The sequence below is a fragment of the Lepus europaeus genome, chromosome 7 (genome assembly GCF_033115175.1).
Source record: "Lepus europaeus isolate LE1 chromosome 7, mLepTim1.pri, whole genome shotgun sequence".
Lineage (NCBI taxonomy): Eukaryota > Metazoa > Chordata > Mammalia > Lagomorpha > Leporidae > Lepus > Lepus europaeus.
The window spans coordinates 72903828-72926967 of NC_084833.1; the positions used below are offsets into that span (position 1 = coordinate 72903828).

The 23140-nt window shown below is 37.4% G+C and overlaps 1 protein-coding gene across 3 annotated transcripts in view; it reads right to left on the bottom strand.

Annotated features, from left to right (window-relative positions):
- DLG2 (discs large MAGUK scaffold protein 2) overlaps nucleotides 1–23140 on the bottom strand; it is a 2175716-nt gene that overhangs the window by 339198 nt on the left and 1813378 nt on the right. For all 3 annotated transcript variants that reach the window (XM_062196791.1, XM_062196793.1, XM_062196792.1), the window contains one exon: nucleotides 15309–15411. In XM_062196791.1, coding sequence (XP_062052775.1) covers nucleotides 15309–15411 — 103 coding nt within the window. The remainder of the gene's footprint in view (nucleotides 1–15308; nucleotides 15412–23140) is intronic.

Below are 23140 nucleotides of genomic sequence, written 5' to 3' on the forward strand. Positions count from 1 at the left end.
AGTCAGAGCTGAACACTATGCTTTCCAACCCTGCCTGCCTAATCCCTTCTCTATTTCCCTGTCTGACTTATTTTGGTTGTGTCTGGCATCTCTTCTTTGACCCTTTCCATTTTTTTTCTTCTAACCTTTTTTTTTTATTTGACAGGTAGAGTTAGACAGTGAGAGAGACAGAGAGAAAGGTCTTCCTTTCGTTGGTTCACCCCCCAAATGGTCGCTATGGCCAGCACTGCGCCAACCCGAAGCCAGGAGCCAGGCACCTCTTCCTGGTCTTCTGTGCAGGTTCAGGGGCCCAACCACTTAGCCCATCCTCCATTGCCCTCCCAGGCCACAGCAGAGAGCTTGACTGGAGGAGGAACAACCAGGACTAGAACCCGGTGCCCATATAGGATGCTGGCACCGCAGGTGGAGGATTAACCAAGTGAGCCACAGCACCAGCTCCATCTCCTAACCTTTATTTCCTTGTAAATCTGTTTCCTTTCTAGTATTAGTGGCATTCTTGCTCACTTGTCATTCTGGAGTCTCTCTACCTGAGAATGAACCCTGGTTTACTCTACTGCCAATTGTATGACCTTAGAGAAACCACTTATGCTTTCGGTGTCTCAGTTTCCTCATCTTTGAATGGGGCCAAGCTGTGGAACTTATATCACGTGTCTTTGGAAAGTTAACATAGGAAGAGATTTTAGGATGTCATCAGATATACAGTGAGTACTCTGTACATACTGTTTTTCAAGATTTTCTTTCATGAAACCACTTCTTTTTTCTCTCATCTACAGTTCCTATAAAATAGATAAGTTTATTCATTGGCATCCTTCACTTATTTTTTCATATGGTCTAAGTTTATTAAATTCCTACTATGAACCAGGCACTTTATTAAGAAATAGAGATATAAAGATGAATAGAATAGCTTTTCTCTGAATGATTTGTTAGTGTTTTAACTAGTCAAGAGTGCTTCTCCATGTTTTAATGAAATGGACACATTTATGCATTTTAATAAACTCACATCTTTTGGTTTTATCATCTACCTTCCCTCTTGAGTTTATCTATTTTTTTCCACTTACTCTGATACCACTCTGATTAAACCTCCATCATTTTTTAAAGATTTATTTATCTGAGACACAGTGTCTGTGTGTGTGTGTGTGTGTGTGTGAGAGAGAGAGAGAGAGAGAGAGAGAGAGAGAAACAGAGAGAGACAGAGAGAGAGAGAGCGTGAGCTATCTTCCATCTACTGGTTCGCTCCCCAGGTGGCTTAACAGCCAGTTTATGGACTGGGCCAGGCTGAAGCCAGGAGTCAGGAGCTTCTTCAGCCCAAGCACTTGGGTCATCTTCCGCTGCCTTTCTCAGACCATTAGCAGGGATTTGGATCTAAAGTGGAGCAGCTGGGATACGAACTGGAAACCATATGGGATGCTGGCATTGCAGGCCGAGGCTTTACTTGCTATGCTACAAAGCTGAGCCCCTCCCTCCACCATTTCTTACCTGCCATAGTGCTTTACAAATATAGTAGTTCTCTCCTAGCCCCTGCAGTGCTCTTCCATACATTCTCTGGCATTCATAGCCACAATCTTGAAGAGCAATTCGAATCCTGCCAGATCTGGGCTAAAATCTCTTCATGGCTTCCCAGTGTATTAATGAGAAAGAACCAAATACTTCACATAGCCCTTTGTGCTCTGCATCTGTCTCCCTCTTCTGCCACCTTATACTCAGTGTTTCTCACACTTTCTCTTGTTTGTCTTCAGTCCTTCCATTGTACCATCCTCTCTGCAGGATGACTTCATAAACTTGCCCTCCTGAAATACTGTACTTTACAACACCAGCTTCTGCTGTCTTTGGCAAATTAATGCCTACCCATTTTTCACATCAAACGAAGCATCATTTCCTTGGGATGCCTTATTGACTTGATGATCTAGATCAGGGTTTTGTTTGGTTCAGGTTAGTGAGAGATCCAAGTTCTCTTCTTTTTCCAGAGCATTCATTTTAGCTTCTATCAGGATACTTTAAAAATTTATTTAAAATGCATGCTATGAAAAAAATTATGCCCTTGTCCTGACTGTTGATGTACAATTTAATACTTTATCCCTTTTAGTATTTTTTTGTTCTAGTTAATACTATTGGTTGAACTCTGTAATTAACACACAATTATTCTTAGGTGTTTAAATTTAACTGAAAAGTGATCCCTGTTAAATATAAGAGTGGGAATAAGAGAGGGAGGAGATGTACATTGGGACATGTTTAATCAGACTTGCCCAAAATGGTGGAGTTAGAAATGTGCTGGGAGATTCCAATACAATCCCATCAGGGTTGCATGTACCAATGCCATTTCACTAGTCCAAGTGATCAATTTCAGTTCACAATTGATCATACTGATAGGACTAAGAGTCAAAGGGATCACACAAACAGGACTAGTGTCTGCTAATACTAACTGATAGAATCAAAAAGGGAGAGAACGATCCAACATGGGAAGCGGGATACACAGCAGACTCATAGAATGACAGATGTCCTAAATAGCACTCTGGCCTCAGAATCAGCCCTTAAGGCATTCGGATCTGGCTGAAGAGCCCATGAGAGTATTTTAGGCATGGAAAGCCGAGACACTCTGGCAAAAAACAACAACAACAAAACCTAAATGAAAGACCTCTGTGAGTGAGATCCCAGTAGAAAGAACGGGCCATCAAAGAAGGAGGTACCTTTCTCTGAAGGGAGGAGGGAACTTCCACTTTGACTATGACCTTGTCTAAATAAGATTGAAGTCGGCAAACTCAAAAGGCTTCCATAGCCTTGGCAACTCATGAGTGTCAAATTGTTAAGTCAACAACAGGAGTCACTGCATACTTACTCCTCATGTGGGATCTCTGTCCTTAACGTGTTGTCCAATGTGAATTAATGCTATAACTAGTACTGAAACAGTATTTTGCACTTTATGTTCTGTGTGGGTGCAAACTGATGAAACTTTACTTAGTATATACTAAATTGATCTTTTGTATATAAAGATAATTGAAAATGAATCTTGATGTGAATGGAATGGGAGAGGGAGTGGGAGATGGGAGAGGTACGGGTGGGAGGGAAGTTATGGGGGGAAAAAGCCATTGTAATCCATAAACTGTACTTTGTAAATTTATATTTACTAAATAAAAGTTTAAAAAAAAGGAAAAAATTATGCATGGATTTCAAAATAGTTTGCACAAAAATAAACTTACATTTTAACTCCATTTTCCATAAACTTTTTGAAAGCAGTCTCATGTAATTCATTTACTTGGCTGACTGCAGATTCATTAGGGAAGGGATCATGTGTATTTGGATCAGCATTCTATCTCCAAGGTCCAGGGCAGCATGTAGCTCATTAGAAGCAATTAATAAGTACTAAATTAATGAAAATGGAATTAATAAATTTATTTAATTTTATCAATGTTTTAGTAACCCTTTATTAATAAAATAAATTATCCTCAGCAGGGGGATATGCTAAATGTGAAAAAACTGAGAGGGTTCTAAGAAGAGTATCTTGAAGCAAAATGCAATTTAGAAATTTCTGGCTTTTATAGATTTATTAATAAGTCTACCAGGAATCCCTTCTGAATTAAGAATCTATGAAGCACATTAAAGATGTATACCTCATATTTCCTGGGCTTAGCTTTTCCACCATACAGTTGCTGCTACTTGTGATTCTGAGAATTCAAGACATTTCTACTATTTCAGCCAACTACATCTTTGATTTTCTGAAATTGATTTTTTATATTACTTCCTTTCATTCTCAGTAAGTATATTTCAAATCTTATATAATACAATTCAATTTATTAAACTGGTAAGCTTTAGGCTACAATAGACCTAAAAACAGAGACCATGCACTATGAGTTGTTAATCTTAAAAACCCTTACAAACAACAAGTGTTTCTACTTGGGCTAAATTTCAAACCATTACTGGGCACAAAAATTGTAATAACAGAGATGTGGATTTTTCCCTTTATTTCAACTTGGTGAAAGCAGAATGTATGTGTGTTTTAAATATATAGAAAGAGAACATCTAGAAATTACATGCTTGTGTGGAAGGCAATGTGGCATATCAGGTTAAGCCACTGCTTGTGATGTCAGCATTCCATACTGGAGTGCTGGTTTGAGTTCCAGTTGCTCCACTTCTGATCCAGCTTCTTGATAATGCACCTGGGAAGTCATCAGAAGATGACCTAAGTGGTTGGGTCCTGCCATCTATGTAGGAAACCAGGATGGATTCCTGGTTCCTTGCTTCAGGTTGGCCTAGCCCCAGCAGTTGTACCCATTTGGGAGAGAACCATCAAATGGAAGATCTCTCTGCCTTCTGTCATTCCACTCTCTGTCACTCTATCTTTCAAATAAATAAAAAAAAACTTTAAAAATATAAATAAAACATGAATAAAAGGTATCATGCTTTAAATGTGTATTTATATTATATATTTATATTTCAAGAGTCTTAAAATAATCTTTAACCATCTTAACTCACAAACAAGGGAAAGTAAAATGATATGACTTGGGCATGGTAATTAAAGCATTGGGGGTAGAGTTAGGAAGAGCTAAAAAAATGGCTCATTGCTCCTTATGAAATTTGAAGACTGACTTAAATATGGGTACATTCAAACAAACATGGGGATAACTATGCTAAAAACTCATAAAATGAAACAAAGTTAGCAGGTATTTTATATCTTCCTTGGTTCATGTTCCTCTTCTGTTTGGCTCTGTGGAACGTTATTTTACAATTCTATAACACCCTTGAATTCTATAAAATGGAAGCGTTATGTAATGAGGATCTGGGTTCATTTCTTGTAGTTAAGAATAGAATTAGGATCCTTTATTTTTGTACATTTTATTTGGGTGTTGCCAATGGTAGGTATGTATCTAAGAGATCTCTTTGGTCTAATATACAGATTACTTGATTTTCACTATTAATGAGTGAGTGATTTATGGCACTAGATGCCAAGAGGGTCCCTTCAAGTAGTATAAAATCATAGGATTTAACTCCTTTGATATGTATTTGAGATACAGCATTCCAAGGACAGACAATGAGGACAAGAGAGTTTTCTCAGAACCAAAAAATGATATCAACTTTTGTCCTCATTACATAACCCTAGGTCAAAATTAAGATTTAGGCATAGGAGGATTGATGCAGCATCATTAATCATTGAGGTATCTGGAGAGAACCTCTTACAAATCAACAGATTGTATTTGCTGAAATAACCTTTTTGGTCTTTTAGGTCTAAAAAGACCTAAATGAATGATCTCTGTGAGTGAGATCCCAGTGGAAAGAACGGGGCCATCAAAGAAGGAGGTACCCTTCTCCGAAGGGGGGAGAGAACCTCCACTTTGACTATGACCCTATCGGAATAAGATCAAAGTCAGCGAACTCTAAAGGCTTCCATAGCCCTGGCAACTCATGACTAGAGCCTAGGGAGATTACTGACGCCATGAACAGGAGTGTCAAATTGTTAAGTCAGCAACAGGAGTCACTGTGTACTTACACCCCATGTGGGATCTGTCCCTAATGTGTCGTCTAAAGCCAAGTGATGCTATGACTGGTACTGAAACAGTATTTTTATACTTTGCATTTCTGTGTGGGCGCAGACTGATGAGGTCTTTGCTAATTATATACTGAAGTGATCTTTTGTATAGAAAGAGAATTGGAAATGAAAAAAAAAAAACAACCTGGTGTTAAAATGGAAATGGCATAGAAAATTAATTAATTTGAAAAAAAATTATGTAGGATCTCTGTCTTTAATGTGCTGTACATTGCTATTTAATGCTATAATTAGTAATCCAATGGTAGTTTTTTCACTTGATGTTGCCATATGGGCAAAATGTTGAAATCTTTACCTAATATACACTAAACTGATCTTCTGTATACAAAGAGAATGGAAAATGAATCTTAACATGATGGAAGGGGAAAGGGAGCGGGAAAGGGGAGGGTTGCGGGCGGGAGGGAAGTTATGGGAGGGGGGAAGCCATTGTAACCCATAAGCTATACTTTGGAAATTTATATTCATTAAATAAAAGTTTAATAAAAAAAAATAAATAAAGAAAGAAATAACCTTTTTGGTAAAATTCTATAGTGTCCTGTGTTATATAGAGCTTGGGGAAGAAAATAAAAGCAACTAAGAGAAGGCTGAGGAAAGAAAAAATGGAATTAAGGAATATTTGGGAGACTTCTAGTTGTTCACAGAGGCATTGTCTATTAAGGGATATGTGAGAGAGGGTTGTAGAGAAAGACTTGATTAAGCAATAAAAATTTTAGAGTCATATGAAGTTTAATTTATGTTTCCTTCCTAGTATTTAGGTAAAAGTTAGACTATGTCACCCAGATTAATTAAACTAGAATTAAGGCAGCATCATTTGGAGAAATCTGGTATTTGGCAATGCAAAGCATCACTAAGGATGAACTGATGGGTAGAAGGATGAACGAAGAATGCTGAAGGAAGTAGTTAGAATGATAAAGAGGGAAATCATAATATATTTGAACTGTGTGTCAAAGTACTATTTCCTAACTGATAATTATTTCTTTTTTGTTTTTTTAGAGATCATTTATTTATTTATTTGAAAGGCAAAGTTATAGACAAAGAGGGAAGAGTCAGAGAGAGAGAGAGAGGGAGAGAGAGAGATCTTCCATCTGCTGGTTTACTTCCCAAATGTTCACCATGGCTATGGCTGTGCCAGGCTGAAACCAGGAGACAGGAGCTTCTTCCAGGTCTCCCATATGTGTGCAGGGGCCCAAGTATTTGGGCTGTTTTCTGCTGGTTTCTCAGACACATTAGTAGGGAGCTGAATGGAAATGGAACAGTTGGGTCTTGAACAGACACCCACATAGGATGCTGGCATTGCAGGCCACAGCTTAACCTGCTATGCAAAAATGCCGGCCCTGAGTTATATCTTTCATGAACAAATATTGGTTACACTTTCAGCGCTTTCATGTAGGAAAGGCTCTCTGAGAATTTTTTGATCCCTTTATGTCCATCTGATTATAATAATCTTATTGGATTATATCCCTTGGGCTATTAAAGTCACAGTCTATCTTGAGTGACTATAGTGAATTGAAACAGTTAAGGAAATTATTAAGTTCTCCACTAGCTTCAGTTCCTGTAGTTATGACAAGTTTAAGTTATTGAACTACTTTCCTATCTGGATACTGACTCAACTTCAGGTCCCTATCTGTCAAGTGAGGAAGCTGAATAAGATCACCTTTAAGGATTCCTATAACTTTCATTTTCTTTTCTTAGTGATTCTAGTTAAAGCACATAGAATCCATCAAACTAACTTTTATGCATTCATTTATTGTTATGTATTAAAATGCAAAGAAAAGATGTAATATTGGCATCAAAACGTTCAAGTGATGGAATTTACGTTTTTATACTACCTCAGGTCACGGATCACATGTTTTATCTTGAATTTAATAGCTATAGCTATATGGGTTCGTCTGAAAGTATCTTACTTACCCTAACCATTTTATTCAATAGATGAGAAACAGAATGAAAAAGGTAAACTAGCACAAGATCACATAACTGTAGGTAGGGCTTGCAGTAAAAAACTGGTGTTCTCTTCCCAGGCTATAGTCTTGCACAGTATTTTCCACCCTAAAAGGGCTCATCTTAAATGTTGCCTTATGATGTTGATACAATTTCTGACCAAGATCTACAGCTGGACTTTACAAATCTTACTTGGCCATTTAAGATGAAGTTATTTGCCTTGGGAAAATATTTCAATATGCCACAGCTGCTCATTCATATGCATAAACCTAAATAGACACTGATTTAAGGAAAGAAATATATTTTGCATTGTAAGTAAGCATCTTAGATGGCATATACATTTTTGAGAACCTTCAGATTCAGAAGATGTATATTCTTCAGGGGGGTAACTGACATATTCATTTTGAGCTTTCATTATATCCTTGACCCCATAGAAAAATGCACCATGATCTAATTGTGGTTTAAGCTCTGTGACAGTGGTTGCCTGAATATGATCAGTTTCACTTTTTGCAGAAAAGAATAAGTACTTTTCCTTTGGAATTATTAAATTTAAAAGGAATTAAAAAGATTACTTAAATGGGTTTCGCTTTACTTGAAGAAATATAAATGTAGTTAAAGAAATATACATTTACTTAAAGAAATGTACATATTGATGTTTTAAGGACTTTCTTTAGGTTTATAGAGGCATCTGTCAGGACAGGATTCATTTTTATATCTTCCCAAATCACTGCTTCTTTACTTATATACAGAAGAAACCATAAGCAAAGGGAAAAAGCTGCTGATTATGTTAACTGTCTTACTAGATGAAGAGTTCTAGCAAGATATGGAAATTATCTCATAATTTTTATTTAAATGAGAGGGATAGGTGAATTTCAATGGAATGACACATGAACTTCTTGAATTTTCTGCAACCTCACCTATCCCTAGTAAAACTGCTGTGCCATGACCAACCATTTGCTGATACATGCCAGAAATCAAATCTGGTGATGCAGCCTCATGTGACTTGTGCCCAGTGCTCTAGTTAGAGGAAGTCTAACTCAACAGTGACAAATGACAGTTTTTGCAGGATCTCCAACTGTATTACAGCATTGCTTCTGAAACTTTAATGTGCATACAAATCACCTGGGGATTTGATAAACTGGACTTAGTAGCCTAGGTTGGGACTTGATATTTTGCATTTCTAAGAACTTAGTTCTCATTTACATCTATGCAGTTGGTCCATGGAGCACACTTAGTGGAACAAGACTCCCAGGCATCAGCTTTGACTTACTCCTTTATTTTCTATCTCCGCTCAAATATTAGTTTATTAGCAAGGCTTTCCCTGCCCACTGTAGATTTTTTGATTCATATATTTTTACACTACTTGTCTCCAGGGAGATCCTTTTTGTTCTCTGGCTTACAAATCCCCAGGATCATTGACAAAGGCATATTACGCATTCAGAAAAACAAATCTATGGATTAAATGAAAATGTAAATGAATAAATGAAACACATGACCACTGTACCACAATTCCATAAACCAGATCATACTTTTGAGTCTCCAGGAAATAATCAAGTCAATTATTTGGGCTTTCCTTTTAGGAACTCAAGTACTCTATTAAAGAATAAATAGTTGGCTGGCGCCGTGGCTCAATAGGCTAATCCTCCGCCTTGCAGCGCTGGCACACGGGGTTCTAGTCTCAGTTGGTGCACCGGATTCTGTCCTGGTTGCCCCTCTTCCAGGCCAGCTCTCTGCTGTGGCCCGGGAGTGCAGTGGAGGATGGCCCAAGTGCTTGGGCCCTGTACCCCATGGGAGACCAGGAGAAGCACCTGGCTCCTGCCTTTGGATCAGCGCGGTGCGCTGGCTGCAGCGCGCAGGCTGCAGCGGCCATTGGAGCGTGAACCAATGGCAAAGGAAGACCTTTCTCTCTGTCTCTCTCTCTCTCACTGTCCACTCTGCCTGTCAAAAAAATAAAAAAAGAAAAAAGAAAAAAAAAGAATAAATAGTGGACATCAGAACCCCTCCACTGTCTACGCAAGCCTTTGTTCACTGACCATTGAACTCCACTTCCTTTGTGAAGGCCACTTTGAAGCCCTTGCATCGTCCACAACAATTACTTGAGTAGTCAAATTAATTGCAAGAGTATTGATTGTTTTCATAGGGCAGCTTATCAAGTAATTGTCTTCATTTTGTGTTTTATTCATAACTCCTATTATCCACCTCATTCTTCAAGTGAATGTCTGGTGCTTTATTATTTCAACACTAGCCAGCTATTTCACATTAAATTAATATCTCTATTATTATACTAGTGGAAAGGAAATAAATACTGTGAAGATTTCCCCTGACTTTACCCAGAATACTGTAGGAGATCCTTTGTGACAAGTGTATAATTAGGTCATAATCAATTTTTTAAAAAAGATTATTTACTTATTTACTTAAAAGAAAAAGAGGTAGTGAGAGACACATAGAAAGATTTTCCACCCACTGGTTCACTCCCCAGAAGGCTCCAAAAGCCAAGGCTGGGCCAAGGCAAAGTCAAGAGCAAAGAATTCCACCCTGGTCTCCCCTTGGTGTATTATTAGCAAGGATATAGGTCGGAGGCAGAAGAGCTAAGACTCAAAACAGCACTATAATGTGGGATGCTGGTGTGAAAGTGGCAGCATAAACTGCTGCAACACAATGCTGAACACTCAATGTTTTTAAAATTCACCAATGGTGAAAACAGTTGACTTTCAGAACTTTGAAAATATTGGAGGTTTAATCATCTTTTCTTTATGTTGCATAACAAAGCAATAGCTCTATATATTGTGCAATGCAGAAGAAAGGGAATTTATCTAGTAAGTCTGCATTTTTTTTACAGAAAACAAGATGGCACGATCTAAAAACTGTCAACATCAAATGTCCAATCCAGTGATTCATATGCTCGTTGTACAACTGATTTCAAGACTTCAACCCATTCTTCATTTAACAAACATCTCTTGAGCACTTACTATTACTACTTATTAATACACTGAAAATATTATACTGCACTTCTAAAATAAGGGGAGACATTCAGTAACTCCTTAATCAAATGTAGTCAAAATTCATATTGAGGGGCCGACGCTGTGGCGCAGCGGGTTAACGCCCTGGCCTGAAGTGCCAGCATCCTATGTGGGCACCGGTTCAAGACCCGGCTGCTCCACTTCTGATCCAGCTCTCGGCTATGGCTTGGGAAAGCAGTACAAGATGGCTGAGTCCTTGGGCCCCTGCACCTGTGTGGGAGACCCTGAGGAAGCTCCTGTCTCCTGGTTTCGGACTGGTGCAGCTCCAGCCATTGCGGCCAGTTTGGGAGCGAACCAGCGGATGGAAGGCCTCCCTCTCTCTCTCTCAAACTCTCTCTCTCCCTTCCTCTCTCTCTCAAACTCTCTCTCTCTCTCCCTTCCTCTCTCTCTCTGCCTCTCTTCTCTGTGTAACTCTGACTTTCGAATAAATAAATAAATCTTTAAAAAAAACAAAATTCATATTGAGTGATTTCACAAGGAGATAAAATCAGTGAAAGAAGAGTTCCTATTCTCTAAGAATTCATGTGAATGATGAAATGTGCAAACCATGATAAGGGACATACCTGGTGTCTGAATACAGATCTGGGAGCTCAGAGTAGGAAACAATCAACATTGAGCAGATTAAGGATGGCTTCATGGTGGAACTGACATGTGAGGGTTGGTAAAATGAATGGAAAAGGAGAAAAGATAACTCCAGGTACAGGAACCCACAGATATAAGGCACAGAGACATGACAGTTCAGGGCCAACTACAGGAAGAGAAGGGTGTCCTGTGCAGCTGGGGTTAGTAGAAGAGGATGATGTGGATGGTGGTGTGGGGAGAAAGTGACAGCTTGGAAGTTGCCTGAGAACCTCCCAGGGTATGTGTACAGATATCTTGGGGTCACATCTTTTAGAAAGATAATTCTGAAAGCAATAAGGAAGATGGCTGGGAACGTTAAGCAAAGAGAAAGTCTGTGTGTGTGTGTCTGTGTGTGTGTATGTAGGGTATTATACTTCCTTCAGTGAAGTGCTGTTGGAGCAACTCCTTAACTGAAATTGGGTAATTAAAGTTTTTGCCAAGAATTAACATTTCATCTTGCTTAAATGGAATTATATCTGAAGTATCTATATGATCCTTTAAAAACAAAGCAAATAACTTATTTTCTTATTAACATAGCATGCTAATTTCAAAGTAATTTCAAAGATGCAAATTGAATTTTACAAGATGGTAAAAATGCATCACATGGAATACTGTGATTTTTTTTTAATGACAGCCATAATACAGAAGGAAATCCTACCATGCACAACAAGGATGAACTGGGATGATATTATGTTAAATGCAGTAGGCCAGGCACAGAAACTCAGACATTGCATGATCTCATTCACATATGAAATCTAAAAACTTGAGCTCATGGAAATAGAAAATAAAATGGTGGTTGACAGAGGCTGGGGCAGGGTGGAGGGGGTAGTTAGGATAGCAAAGTAGGTAGACTAATGTTTGCCACAGGCTACAAAATTTTAGGTAGAAGGAATAAGTTTCAGAGAGCTACTTTACAGTCTGACTATGGTTAATGACAGCATATTGTATTTTTGCAAAATACTAGTAGTGTGAAAGTTAAGTATTTTCACTACAAAGTGACAATTATGTGAGGTAATATATTAATTAGCTAGACTTAACTAGTCTACAATGTACATATTTTAGAAATTATCTTGTTATACACCATAAATACGCATAATTTTATCTGTTAATTTAAAAAATGAGTCATAATCACATCACTGGAAAGAAATATTGCTTGTAGATAATTCTTTAAATTTACTTCAATTCAATTACCTTGAACTATACATTGAATAAGATTGATGATGAATAAAATAATTCTGATAACTGGGACCAAACTCATTTTAAGCAGAAGTGTGCTTAGTAACTTTGGTTTTGCTTTGTGGAATGAAATTTGCCAGACATTTACTCTGCATTATGATAATTATAAATTATTAAATTATTTATAAAAAATGTGCTAAGCACTCTGAAAAAACATAGTTGGAAATGCTTTTATATTTTGCAACACACATTTCTTTGGCAATTGTTTTCTGTCTTTGAAACAAAAATGAAAAGTCCCAAGTAAGTACAAATGAAGAATCCTTTCAATTTTCAAGTGGAAACTCAAATACTGAGGGATGGTGAGCTTTCACCCATTACTTCCACAATTCTTTAAGAAATACCAGTTAACATATGATAGGTAGATCAATGAACAAAATATAGGTATGGTATCTGTGTGCATGCAGCTCACAGATTTGTAGGCTAGCAAAACTGTCTTTCTCCTTCTTCTCCAGTGTAGAAATAGAATCTATTTTAAAAGGACTAATTCTGTTCTCACATTTCCATTAATTATTTTTGTACTGTTTGGGTCCCTATAGGTTATCCTATCTCTCATATCCCATAATTCTTAGAGACAGTGCCATTATCATACAATTTGATCATATGCCATCAGGAACTGATCTCTGTTAAATAAATAAAGATCCTTCCTCCTCAGTAAGATAAAAACATCCTTGAAGACAAAGACTATGCTATAATACTTGGGATAGATGGCAGATTTTTCTGAATATCTAGTAATAATGACAGGATATTTAGAATGCGCCTGATAAAGAATTTGAATGTGATTAAAAAACATGTCAAAATCATCTCTTAGTGTTGTCTTAAGGGCTGGACATCTCACAATACCCATGCAAATGAAGGGGATCTGGTGAGAATTTCCTCACAGAATTTTATGGAACATTCCTCATTTCAGTTGTTATTTTAAAGGTAAATTGCTCATTATTTCTTAAATGCCCCTAAATGTACAAAATAATAAGCCAGTCAATCTCCATTCTGAACAATAGTTAGATTAAAGCCTGCTTATATGCAAAGTATGGAAGATCAGAATAAAATTGCTTGCTTTATGTTGCCGCTATATTTCCAACTGGTTGACAGCTGTGATAAATTAGATATAGTTAGAATATTATAATGGGGAAGTCATTCTGTGTATCCAATATGTACTTTGGCATTTTGAAAAAAGCTTGTTATTTGTAGATTTCCTTAGAAGTACTTCAAAAGTCAATTTAAAAAAATCAATTTATTTAATTTATAAAACAGACTTTGAACATGCATCTTCAAAAAGTACAGTATATTACCCATATTAAGTATATTGTTTAAAGGAAAACACACTGTAAAGAAGCTCTAGGGGAAGAGGAAAATTTATACTGATAGAACTGGGACATGCTTGTTCTTTGCTGTAATCCTTAAAGATTGAAATCATTCTATTTGAGATTATTTGAACATTTGACCACCATCAAGAGTTTCTAATTGGTATAACTATGGCTCTAACCATCTTGTCAGCACAATTATTTGAGATGAAATTTCCATTAATAAGAAAATAACCAGGGACATCTATGTCATGTGTCAGGAGGTTCAGATTTTGAGTTTGAAAGAAAACAGCCATCAAGAAAATGGAAGACTGCTATAAAAAAGAAATGCTTATATGAAGGAGAACTTGTTAATCAAATTGTGCTCAGATCTTTTTATTTTCTTTTTTTACACTAGGTACTTTTGGAGCCATTTATTCCTGTTGGAAGACAAGTCTGCCTATATTTAAGACGTAGAAAGGCTTTCCAAAACCATCTGGGAAGATTATGTTCCTTGGGTGCTGTAGTAATCTCTTAGCTCAATAGGAGACAGGATTTATAAACAATTTTGAATAACTTAATTTCAAATTCTAATTCTTAAGCCAGACATAAGTGAAGGTAAAATACTAAAACACACATGAAAAGAGTGTTTTCTTCATTCTTTTACAGAATATGTGACTGTCCACCATTAACGGTAAAACCTAAGCTGTCCCAGGCAAGACACAAACCTCAGTCTCCCAAACAAAAGACCAATCAATGTTAACAGTCACTGGAAAAAGCCAAAGGAGCTCTTCCTACCCATAGGCACAGATGCTTTTCCTTTATTATGCAATTAATTACCTTTCTTGATCAAAACAAATCAACTGCCTTTCTTGAAGACAGATATCATCTTCCTCTTTAAAAAATATATATTTTTGCCCAAGATCTAGCCCGAAGTAGTGTGCTTAATTATGTTTTATTAGGAATAATCTATATATAAATTTGCTAAGAAATCAAGCATATATTAGGTAACATCCCAGTTGTCTCATTGAGCCTCATTCGTAAATAAACCAAAGAGCAGGGAATAGCAAATCCAGTTTAAGATACTTTGTGAAGTTTCAGTTGGCTAATCTAATTTATAATATCATACCAAGTCTCAGGGTTTACAGTGATTTATTCCAAACAAGAAACAATATAGAGAAATGGAAAAATAAAATCACCCTCAAGGACATGTAAAAGTGATGTTAGTTTTAATGAGAATTAAGTTAATGCTACAAGGAGAGACTATGGTCTACTGATCACAGTCTATTTCTGTAGATGAAGTCTTTCCCTCTTGCTTTCTAGGTCGTAACTGTTTTTACAGTATCCATTGGAGACTAAAAATATATACCAGATAAGAATATAAATGAAATAAAGCTAATGATGGCTGATGTTTACGATGTTTATTTAAATTCACATTTTTAAAGTATTTAATGATTCATATTTTTCATACAGACCTTTCTAACTGCCTAATATTTCCCTAGAAGATTAGAAGTAACAAAATCTTATGCTCTTTGTACATGAACCATTAATTTTTCACCATATGGGTCATTTTAAAAAAATTATTGATGATGACTCTGGTTATCACAGGTGGTCAGTAATGTAGGTCTACATTCACAGAGACACATCAGAACATTAAAAGTTTGGGTTATGACTAACCTTCAGGTTGATATTGTGCTATAATTGTCACCGTCTGCCCAGCTCCCTTTAGTGCAGCAGCTGCCTGTTCATGGGATGCTCCACGAAGGTCAATGCCATTCACCTGAAAGAAAGCACGTCACAAACTTGTTATTTCATAAAACATAATAGCTGCATTATTTTATTACAGTGATGTTTTTATACATTGTGATGAATAGACATTTACTTTACTTTTAAATATTTATTTTGCAGGTAAAGAAGAGAGAGAGAGAAAGTGAGGGATGCTGATGGAGAGTCAGTCAGTCAATCCACTAGTTCACTCTCCAAATGCCTGAAAGGTCCTATGGCTAATTCTGGGGGCTAGGAACTCAGCCCAGGTCTCCCATGTGAGTAGCAGAAGTCAGTGATTTGAACCATCATTGATGCATCAGCAGGAAGCTGGAGTCAGGATCCAGCATTCCCATGCAGGAGCATCTTAACCTCAGCATCTTAATCTCTAGGCCAATGCCCACATCTCATTACTCGTATTTGGATAAAGAAAAAGGTCTCCCCAAACCGAGAGGCTACCTATGATTATGCCACATCCTTCAAAACCCTTCATATTCTACTCGGATATTTGTTAACTTAGCAAGCTCTATGTTCTTGTTAACTCAATTGGCAGAGATGTGGAATTTCATCTTGTGGTGTTTGTGCCATGGTCTGACTGGGTTGGAAACATTTTTGTCTCCCCTGCGTCCACTAGGATTTTAATATGTGCATTTAATATGCCCCTGTGAATTTCCTAGATTTCTGGGGTAGACGGGAGCCTTCAAAATTAGAGGTAAAACAGGATAATGAAGAGAGACACATGTAAATGTGCATAGACAAGTATGTGCTGACAGATTAATATATTCAGATGAGGTTCTGGGGAGACGGTATGGAATGGGGCTGGATGGCTGCCAAATCCCCCTTTTTGGTCCATTGCCTAGTCTTGTCATACTGAGCATGGTTAGACAGCCCTGAGCCTTGTTCCAAAATAAACTTGAGTGCCCCATTTCTCATGCAGAGTTCCAGAATGAATTCTGACAAAATGAAATAAAGAGTGTCTGGAGTTTATTTTGCCATTGCTAACTCCCATTTTGGAGCCTATGCTGGAAGAAAACCAGAGCATCTAAATAACAAGCCCAAAACTCTGCTAGGGTAAAAAATCATTCTTAAGTCACATTTAATGAGAAGCAAAAGATAAAATCTTTCTTGAATCAATTCAGGCTAAATCAACACGATATAATTACTAAGTGCTCTCCAATGACAGGGCTTTGTGTCTATCTCAGAAGCAGAACAGTGGGTGGAAAATAAAAGTGAACAAGACACGTCTCTAAGAAATATTTTTAGTTGAAGTGAGTGCACAATAACTCTGCTACTTTTTATTTACAAGGAAGGCTAGTATGGCCCATTAAAGAAGAATAAAGGAGCTGATCAGCTTTCTATATGTAAAATGTATAACCTTAACAGTCCTCTTTGGTAATGATACTCAAGGGATAGATTGGGGAGGGGTTATTACCTTACTTGTTTTCCTGTTGGGCCTGGAGCATCTGTAATTTTCAGCTCTATACCTTGTCCTCTCACAATACCTTGTCCCAGTCTCCTTATTCATTGTCTAATTTTCCTTGCCTCTTCTCTCCCTGGCTTTCCATTCTTGTGAACCCCTTACTGAAAGTTTTGGATTGCACAGTATCACTGGAAAGTCTGTTGAGCTAGGCTTGACCTGGCTATGCCACTCACTAGCTGACTATCAGATATTTTTATCTGAGATTCAATTTTCTTCTACCTCAGAGGGAGGGGACTATTAGATTATTTGAATCTATAACCCCATTAAGCTGTAAACTTCTAGTTCTATTCGTCTACTCCTTGGTAGGTGAGAGTCATCTCAGACTATCTAGGGTATTGGTGAGACTAAAGTGTGATTTTCAATAGTCAGAAGAGACAGGAAAGATAACTTCACCCAGGTCCCTGCCCACAGAAAAGAGAAGCACATAAACTTTATATGCCAAATAATACCTTCTCTTATCAATTATTTAGACCTAATTTTTATTAAAAAACCATGATCATGGTAATTAAATTCTGTTTTAGAAAGCTATCAAAGGAAGAGGTAAAAGTCCCAATCACTACCTCCATTTCCTCAGAGGAATCACTTTTATGTATCCTTTAAGAAAATTCACTATATGTACATGCAAATATGACTATTTCTATTGTTCTTTGTGCATATACACTTTAATATACTATTACCTTTTAATTTAAAGATCACATCATACATACAATCCTACAATTTGCTTTCACTTTTCTTTTAACAACGTATCTTGGACATCTTTCAAATTCATCATATTATTTTACTTTTTTATGAAAGCCTAGTATTCCTTAGTATGATTGTGCCAGCATTATTCATGAGATCCCTATTGACGTGGTTAAAGGTTGTTTCTGGTTTCTTCCTACTAAAACACTTATGAAAATGTTTCTGACGAATAAATTCCTTGGAAATAGATTTCCTATTTCAAAGGGTATATGTGTATTTTTTTAAAGTTGCTATTATACATTGTAAAAATGACGTTTATTCATTAAATATACAGAAATAAAGAAAAAAAACTTAAACAGGCCATCATCTCATTTTCCAGATAATGTATTGATATAAAATAGAAGTAATTTATACAGTTAATGCACATATATGAAAAATAAAGAGGTATAAAAAGGGATAAAAATAAAAATTTTCGGGGCTGGCACTGTGGCGCAGCAGGTTAGTGCCCTGGTCTGAAGCGCTGGCATCTCATATGGGTGCCTGTTCTAGTCCCAGCTGCTCCTCTTCTGATCCAACTCTCTGCTATGGCCTGGGAAAGCAGTAGAAGATGGCCCAAGTCGTTGGGCCCCTGCACCCACATGGGAGACCAGGAAGAAGCTCCTGGCTCCTGGCTTCAGATCAGCACAGCTCTGGCCATTGTGGCCATCTGGGTAGTGAACAAGTGGATGGAAGACCTCTCTCTCTGTCACTACATCTCTCCATAACTCTCTTTCAAATAAATAAAATAAAATCTTTAAAAATAACTTTTCAGGGCTGGCACTGTGGCACAGTGGGTTAATCTACGGCCTGCAACACCAGTATCTCATATCAGAGTGCTGCATCAAGTCCTGGGTACTCCCCTTCCCATCCAGCTCTCAGCTAAGGCTCCTGGGAAGGCAGCAGAAGATGGGTCCAGTCTTGCGTATGGGAGACCTGGATGAGGTTCTTGACTCATGACTTCAACCTGGACCAGCCCCAGCTATTGCAGCCATTTGGGAAAGGAACCAGCAGATGGAAGATATTTCTCTCTCTGTCTCTCACTTTCTCTGTCACTCTGCCTTTCAAATAACAACATAAATTACTTTAAAAATAAAAATTCTCCAGGCTGGCGTTGTGGTGTAGTGGGTTAACACCCTGGCCTGAAGCGCTGGCATCCCATATGGAAACCACTTTGAGACCTGGCTGCTCTACTTCCCATCCAGCTCTCTGCTATGGCCTGGGAAAGCAGTAGAAGATGGCCCAAGTCCTTGGGCCCCTGCACCCACGTGGGAGACCCGGAAGAAGCTCCTGGCTCCTGGCTTCAGATTGGTGCAGCTCCAGCCATTGCAGCCAACTGGGGACTGAACCATTAAATGGAAGACCTCTCTCTTTCTCTTTGCTTCTCCTCTCTCTGTGTAACTCTGACTTTCCAATAAATAAATAAATCTTCAAAAAAAAATAAAAATAAAAATAAAAATTCTCCCTACCTCTTATTATTCTCTCCAGAAATAGTCATATTGATTACTTCTTTTATATACTACTAATTATTTTTGTTATGAATACCAGCTAGTTTACAAAACATATGAATAATAAAATTCTGCACAAATAAGGTCATATTCAATACTTGGATATTTTTATATTTCTTAATATATCAAACTGTGTTTTCTTAGTTCACATGTATTTACATATTTCTCTGACTCTTTAAAATTATGAAGTTTTCTATTATTTGATGTTAATAAATAATATTATTAGTTATTATGTGTAGTTAAGGCACTATTAGGTTGCTTCAGTATTTACTATTATAAACAATGCTTTAATAAATATCAATTAACAAGTTGTTTAATATGAGTGGTGAATTTTGATAGCCTTTGCCAAAGGTCTTAAAAAATGTGGCACTAATTTGTACTGCTATGAATAATATATGATTTTCTACCCTTTTACACTCTTATAATAGTTGTACATACTTTAACACTGGACTATTTCTATGTGGAAAAACTGACTTGTGGACCTTGCTTATTTGTGGGTTCTTAAAAGTAGGAACTTGTATTTTTGGGACTTGTGATCCTCACATAGTGCCTGGAAAATGGTAGATGTATAATAACTGAAGAAGTGAGTGAATATGCAAGTGAATGAATGAAAAATATACTCTCACTACATTATTTCAGGCACTTTATCATCTAACCTTCATGTGACACTTGCTTCATAAAGAACTTATCTCTAGGAAATCCACAACTGGGCTCAGCTCCAGTGCTTAAAAATAGGTTTTTATGTTGAATCTTTCTGGTACTTTCTACCTGGTAGTTCCAGTTCTGCTCTGTGATGGTTCACAGGACAACATTGTTTCTTCTTTATATGATCCTCCTTCTAATATTTGAAAACAATTTCATGTTTCTCAGGCTAAGTGATTCAGCTCTTTTCCCCATTCTTCCTTCCTCCAGATCATTTTTGTCAAAGGACCATTTGGTCTTGCTTGCATATTTCCAATGACAGGGAACTTCAACCTTCCCTAGGGTGTCCATTTCATTTTGTAGATGTCTCTTATGAGTGTTATTTCTAGCCTCAAGATATCATTTATTACTTCATTGAAAACTCCATGCATGTGAGGTTAAGTATGGTACCTAGACACTTGCTATATGACCATTATCTTTTTTTAACTTTTATTTAATAAATATAAATTTCCAAAGTACAACATTTGGATTATAGCAGCTTTTTCCCCCATAACCACCCTCCCACCCACAACCATCCCATCTCCCACTCCCTCTCCCATCCCATTCTTCATCAAGATTCATTTTCAATTATCTTTATATACAAAAGATCAATTTAGTATATACTAAGTAAAGATTTCAATAGTTTGCAGCCACACAGACACACAAAGTATAAAGTACTGTTTGAGTACTAGTTATACCATTAATTCACATAGTACAACACATTAAGGACAGAGATCCTACATGGGGAGTAAGTGCACAGTGACTCCTGTTGTTGATTTTACAATTGACACTCTTATTTATGGTGTCAGTAATCACCTGAGGCTCTTGTCATGAGCTGCCAAAGCTATCTTTAATTGTGTGTTTGGTGTAGGTCAGAGAACTAAACACAACATTGATATATATTTGGTTTCTTTAAAATATCCATTTTAGTTGCTTTCCTTTCTGTTTAAGGGAAGATTCAAAGTAGAATGACACTAGTCACTATCCAGCAATTTGTTGTTCAGTGGAGGACAATGACAGGTAATTACATAATTAAGCAATGGTTGGGAAGTACTATGTTAGGAAAAGATAGAATGGCTTTGCAACAGAACAAGGAACCTTACCTAGAGATGAGGAGGTATGAGAAGGTTTTCTGGAGGAAGTGACATTGAGACAAGCTCTGAGTGAGTTAACCAGGTGAGGAGTGCTGGGGAGAAAGGGGGAAGCAGAGGAGTAACAAGAGTATTCCAGGCATAGATTGAGGCACATATAAAGATCTGGAGGTGAGAGAGGATCCATAAACTAGAAAATAATTGTCACTGAAGGACAGAAGAAAAAGTGTGGTAAAGAGGTGAGAGATGAGGCAAGAAAAATGAAGTTGGTAAGGGCAATGATGACAGTGATGATGGTGATGGTGATGGCTGACATGTACATGGTATTTACTATGTGCCAGGCATTGTTCTAAGCATTTCATGTATATAAATTCTCTTAGAATGATCCAATGTGGGAAGCAGGACACACAGCAGACTCATAGAATGAGAAATGCCCTAAACAGAACACTGGCCTCAGAATCAGCCCTTAAGGCATTAGGATCTGGCTAAAAAGCCCATGAGAGAATTTCAGGCATGGAAAGCCAAGATGCTGTGGCAAAAAGTAACCTAAATGAGAGATCTCTGTGAGTGAGATCCTGGTGAAAAGAAGGGGCCATCAAAGAAGGAGGTACCTTTCTCTGAAGGGAGGAGAGAACTTCCACTTTGACTATGGCCTTGTCTAAATAAGGTTAGAGTTTGTGAACTCAAGAGGCTTCCATGGCCTTGGCAGCTCATGACAAGAGCCTCGGGTGATTACTGACATCACAAACAAGAGTGTCAATTGTTAAATCAACAACGGGAGTCACTGTGCACTTGCTCCCCCCCCCCATGTAGGACCTCTGCCCTTAGTGTGTTGTACTATGAAAATTAATGGTAAAACTAATCTTCAAACACTGCTCTATACTTTGTGTGTCTGTGTGGGTGCAAACTGTTGAAGTCTTTACTTAGTATAGAGTTGATTTTCTGTATATAAAGATAATTAAGATGAAACTTAATGAAGAATGGGATGGGAGAGGGAGTAGGAGATGGGATGGTTTGTGGATGTGAGGGTGGGTATGGGGGGAACAACTGTTGTAATTCAAAAGTTGTATTTACAAAATTTATATTTATTAAATAAAAGTTTTCTATTAAAAATTCTCTTAACTCTCGTAACAGCTCTGTGAACTAAGAACACAATCTCTGTTTTACAGAGGCAGAAATAGTGGCACAGATTGATCTGTCCAAGGTTATATTGTTAATATGTTGCAAAGCCAGGAATTAAACTCAGGCAATCTGGTTTGAGCCTGCATTCCTGAACATGACATGGTATTATCTCTCAGAGATGTGGTGGTACAGGGCATGATTGAAATTTTAATGAATTGGAATTTATCTTGACTGCAATGGGGAGCCATCTTTAGTTGAAAGTTGAATAATGTTATTTTACCATCATTCCTTTGCCCCAAGAATGCTTATACCTAGAGAAAATGCAGGGAATATGCCAGAAGCATGTGCTTATTGCCAGCCCTAATACAACACCCTGAGGTTGGACTGACCTCTCGAGATACTTCTCAGAAGGCAACACCAAGGCTTGTGAAGTTTTCCTTCACAGTCCATGTCATCTGCCTGTTGTAAGTTACTTTGAGCTTCAATTTTGTCATATGCACCAGAAAATAATGACTCTTGTTTAGCTAGGTTGCTGTGTGTATTGTTATAGATAACACAAGTTACTTGGCACATATAAGTATTCAGTAAGTGCTATTTTTATTATGGTATCTCAATCATCTATGAAACTGGGACTTTAAAATGGCTTTTATCAGCGACAATAAGACCAAATAGATTTGGTAAAAGATTGCTTTGGAGTTACAGTAGGCAAGAATTACAAATTTAACGAATTACTAATTGTGAAAAAATACAAAGGGCTGACCCAGTGGGAAAGGGTTAGATAATTGACACAAAATTTCAATTAAAATTAATCAAGTATAGAACACAGGGGACTGTTTCAAACAAATTATTTCACAGTTGGAAATCTGGGTGGAACGTGCATGGGGGTGGGGATCAAGAAAGAAACTGGGGCAGAATATAAACTACTTCTATTTTATTTAGAGAGACTACAGATAGAAATATGAGATGTATTACTAACATATTAAACAAATGTAGAAGGCCTCCATCCTGTCTCAAGAGGAAAAAAAAAAACCTATTTTCATTTTCCTAAAGTGAAGTGATGCTGTGAAATTTGAGTTCTGTTGCCACCAATTTACTCAGGACAGCCAATCAGCTACTCTGGAAAATGAAGGTGCTAGGCCCACCAAC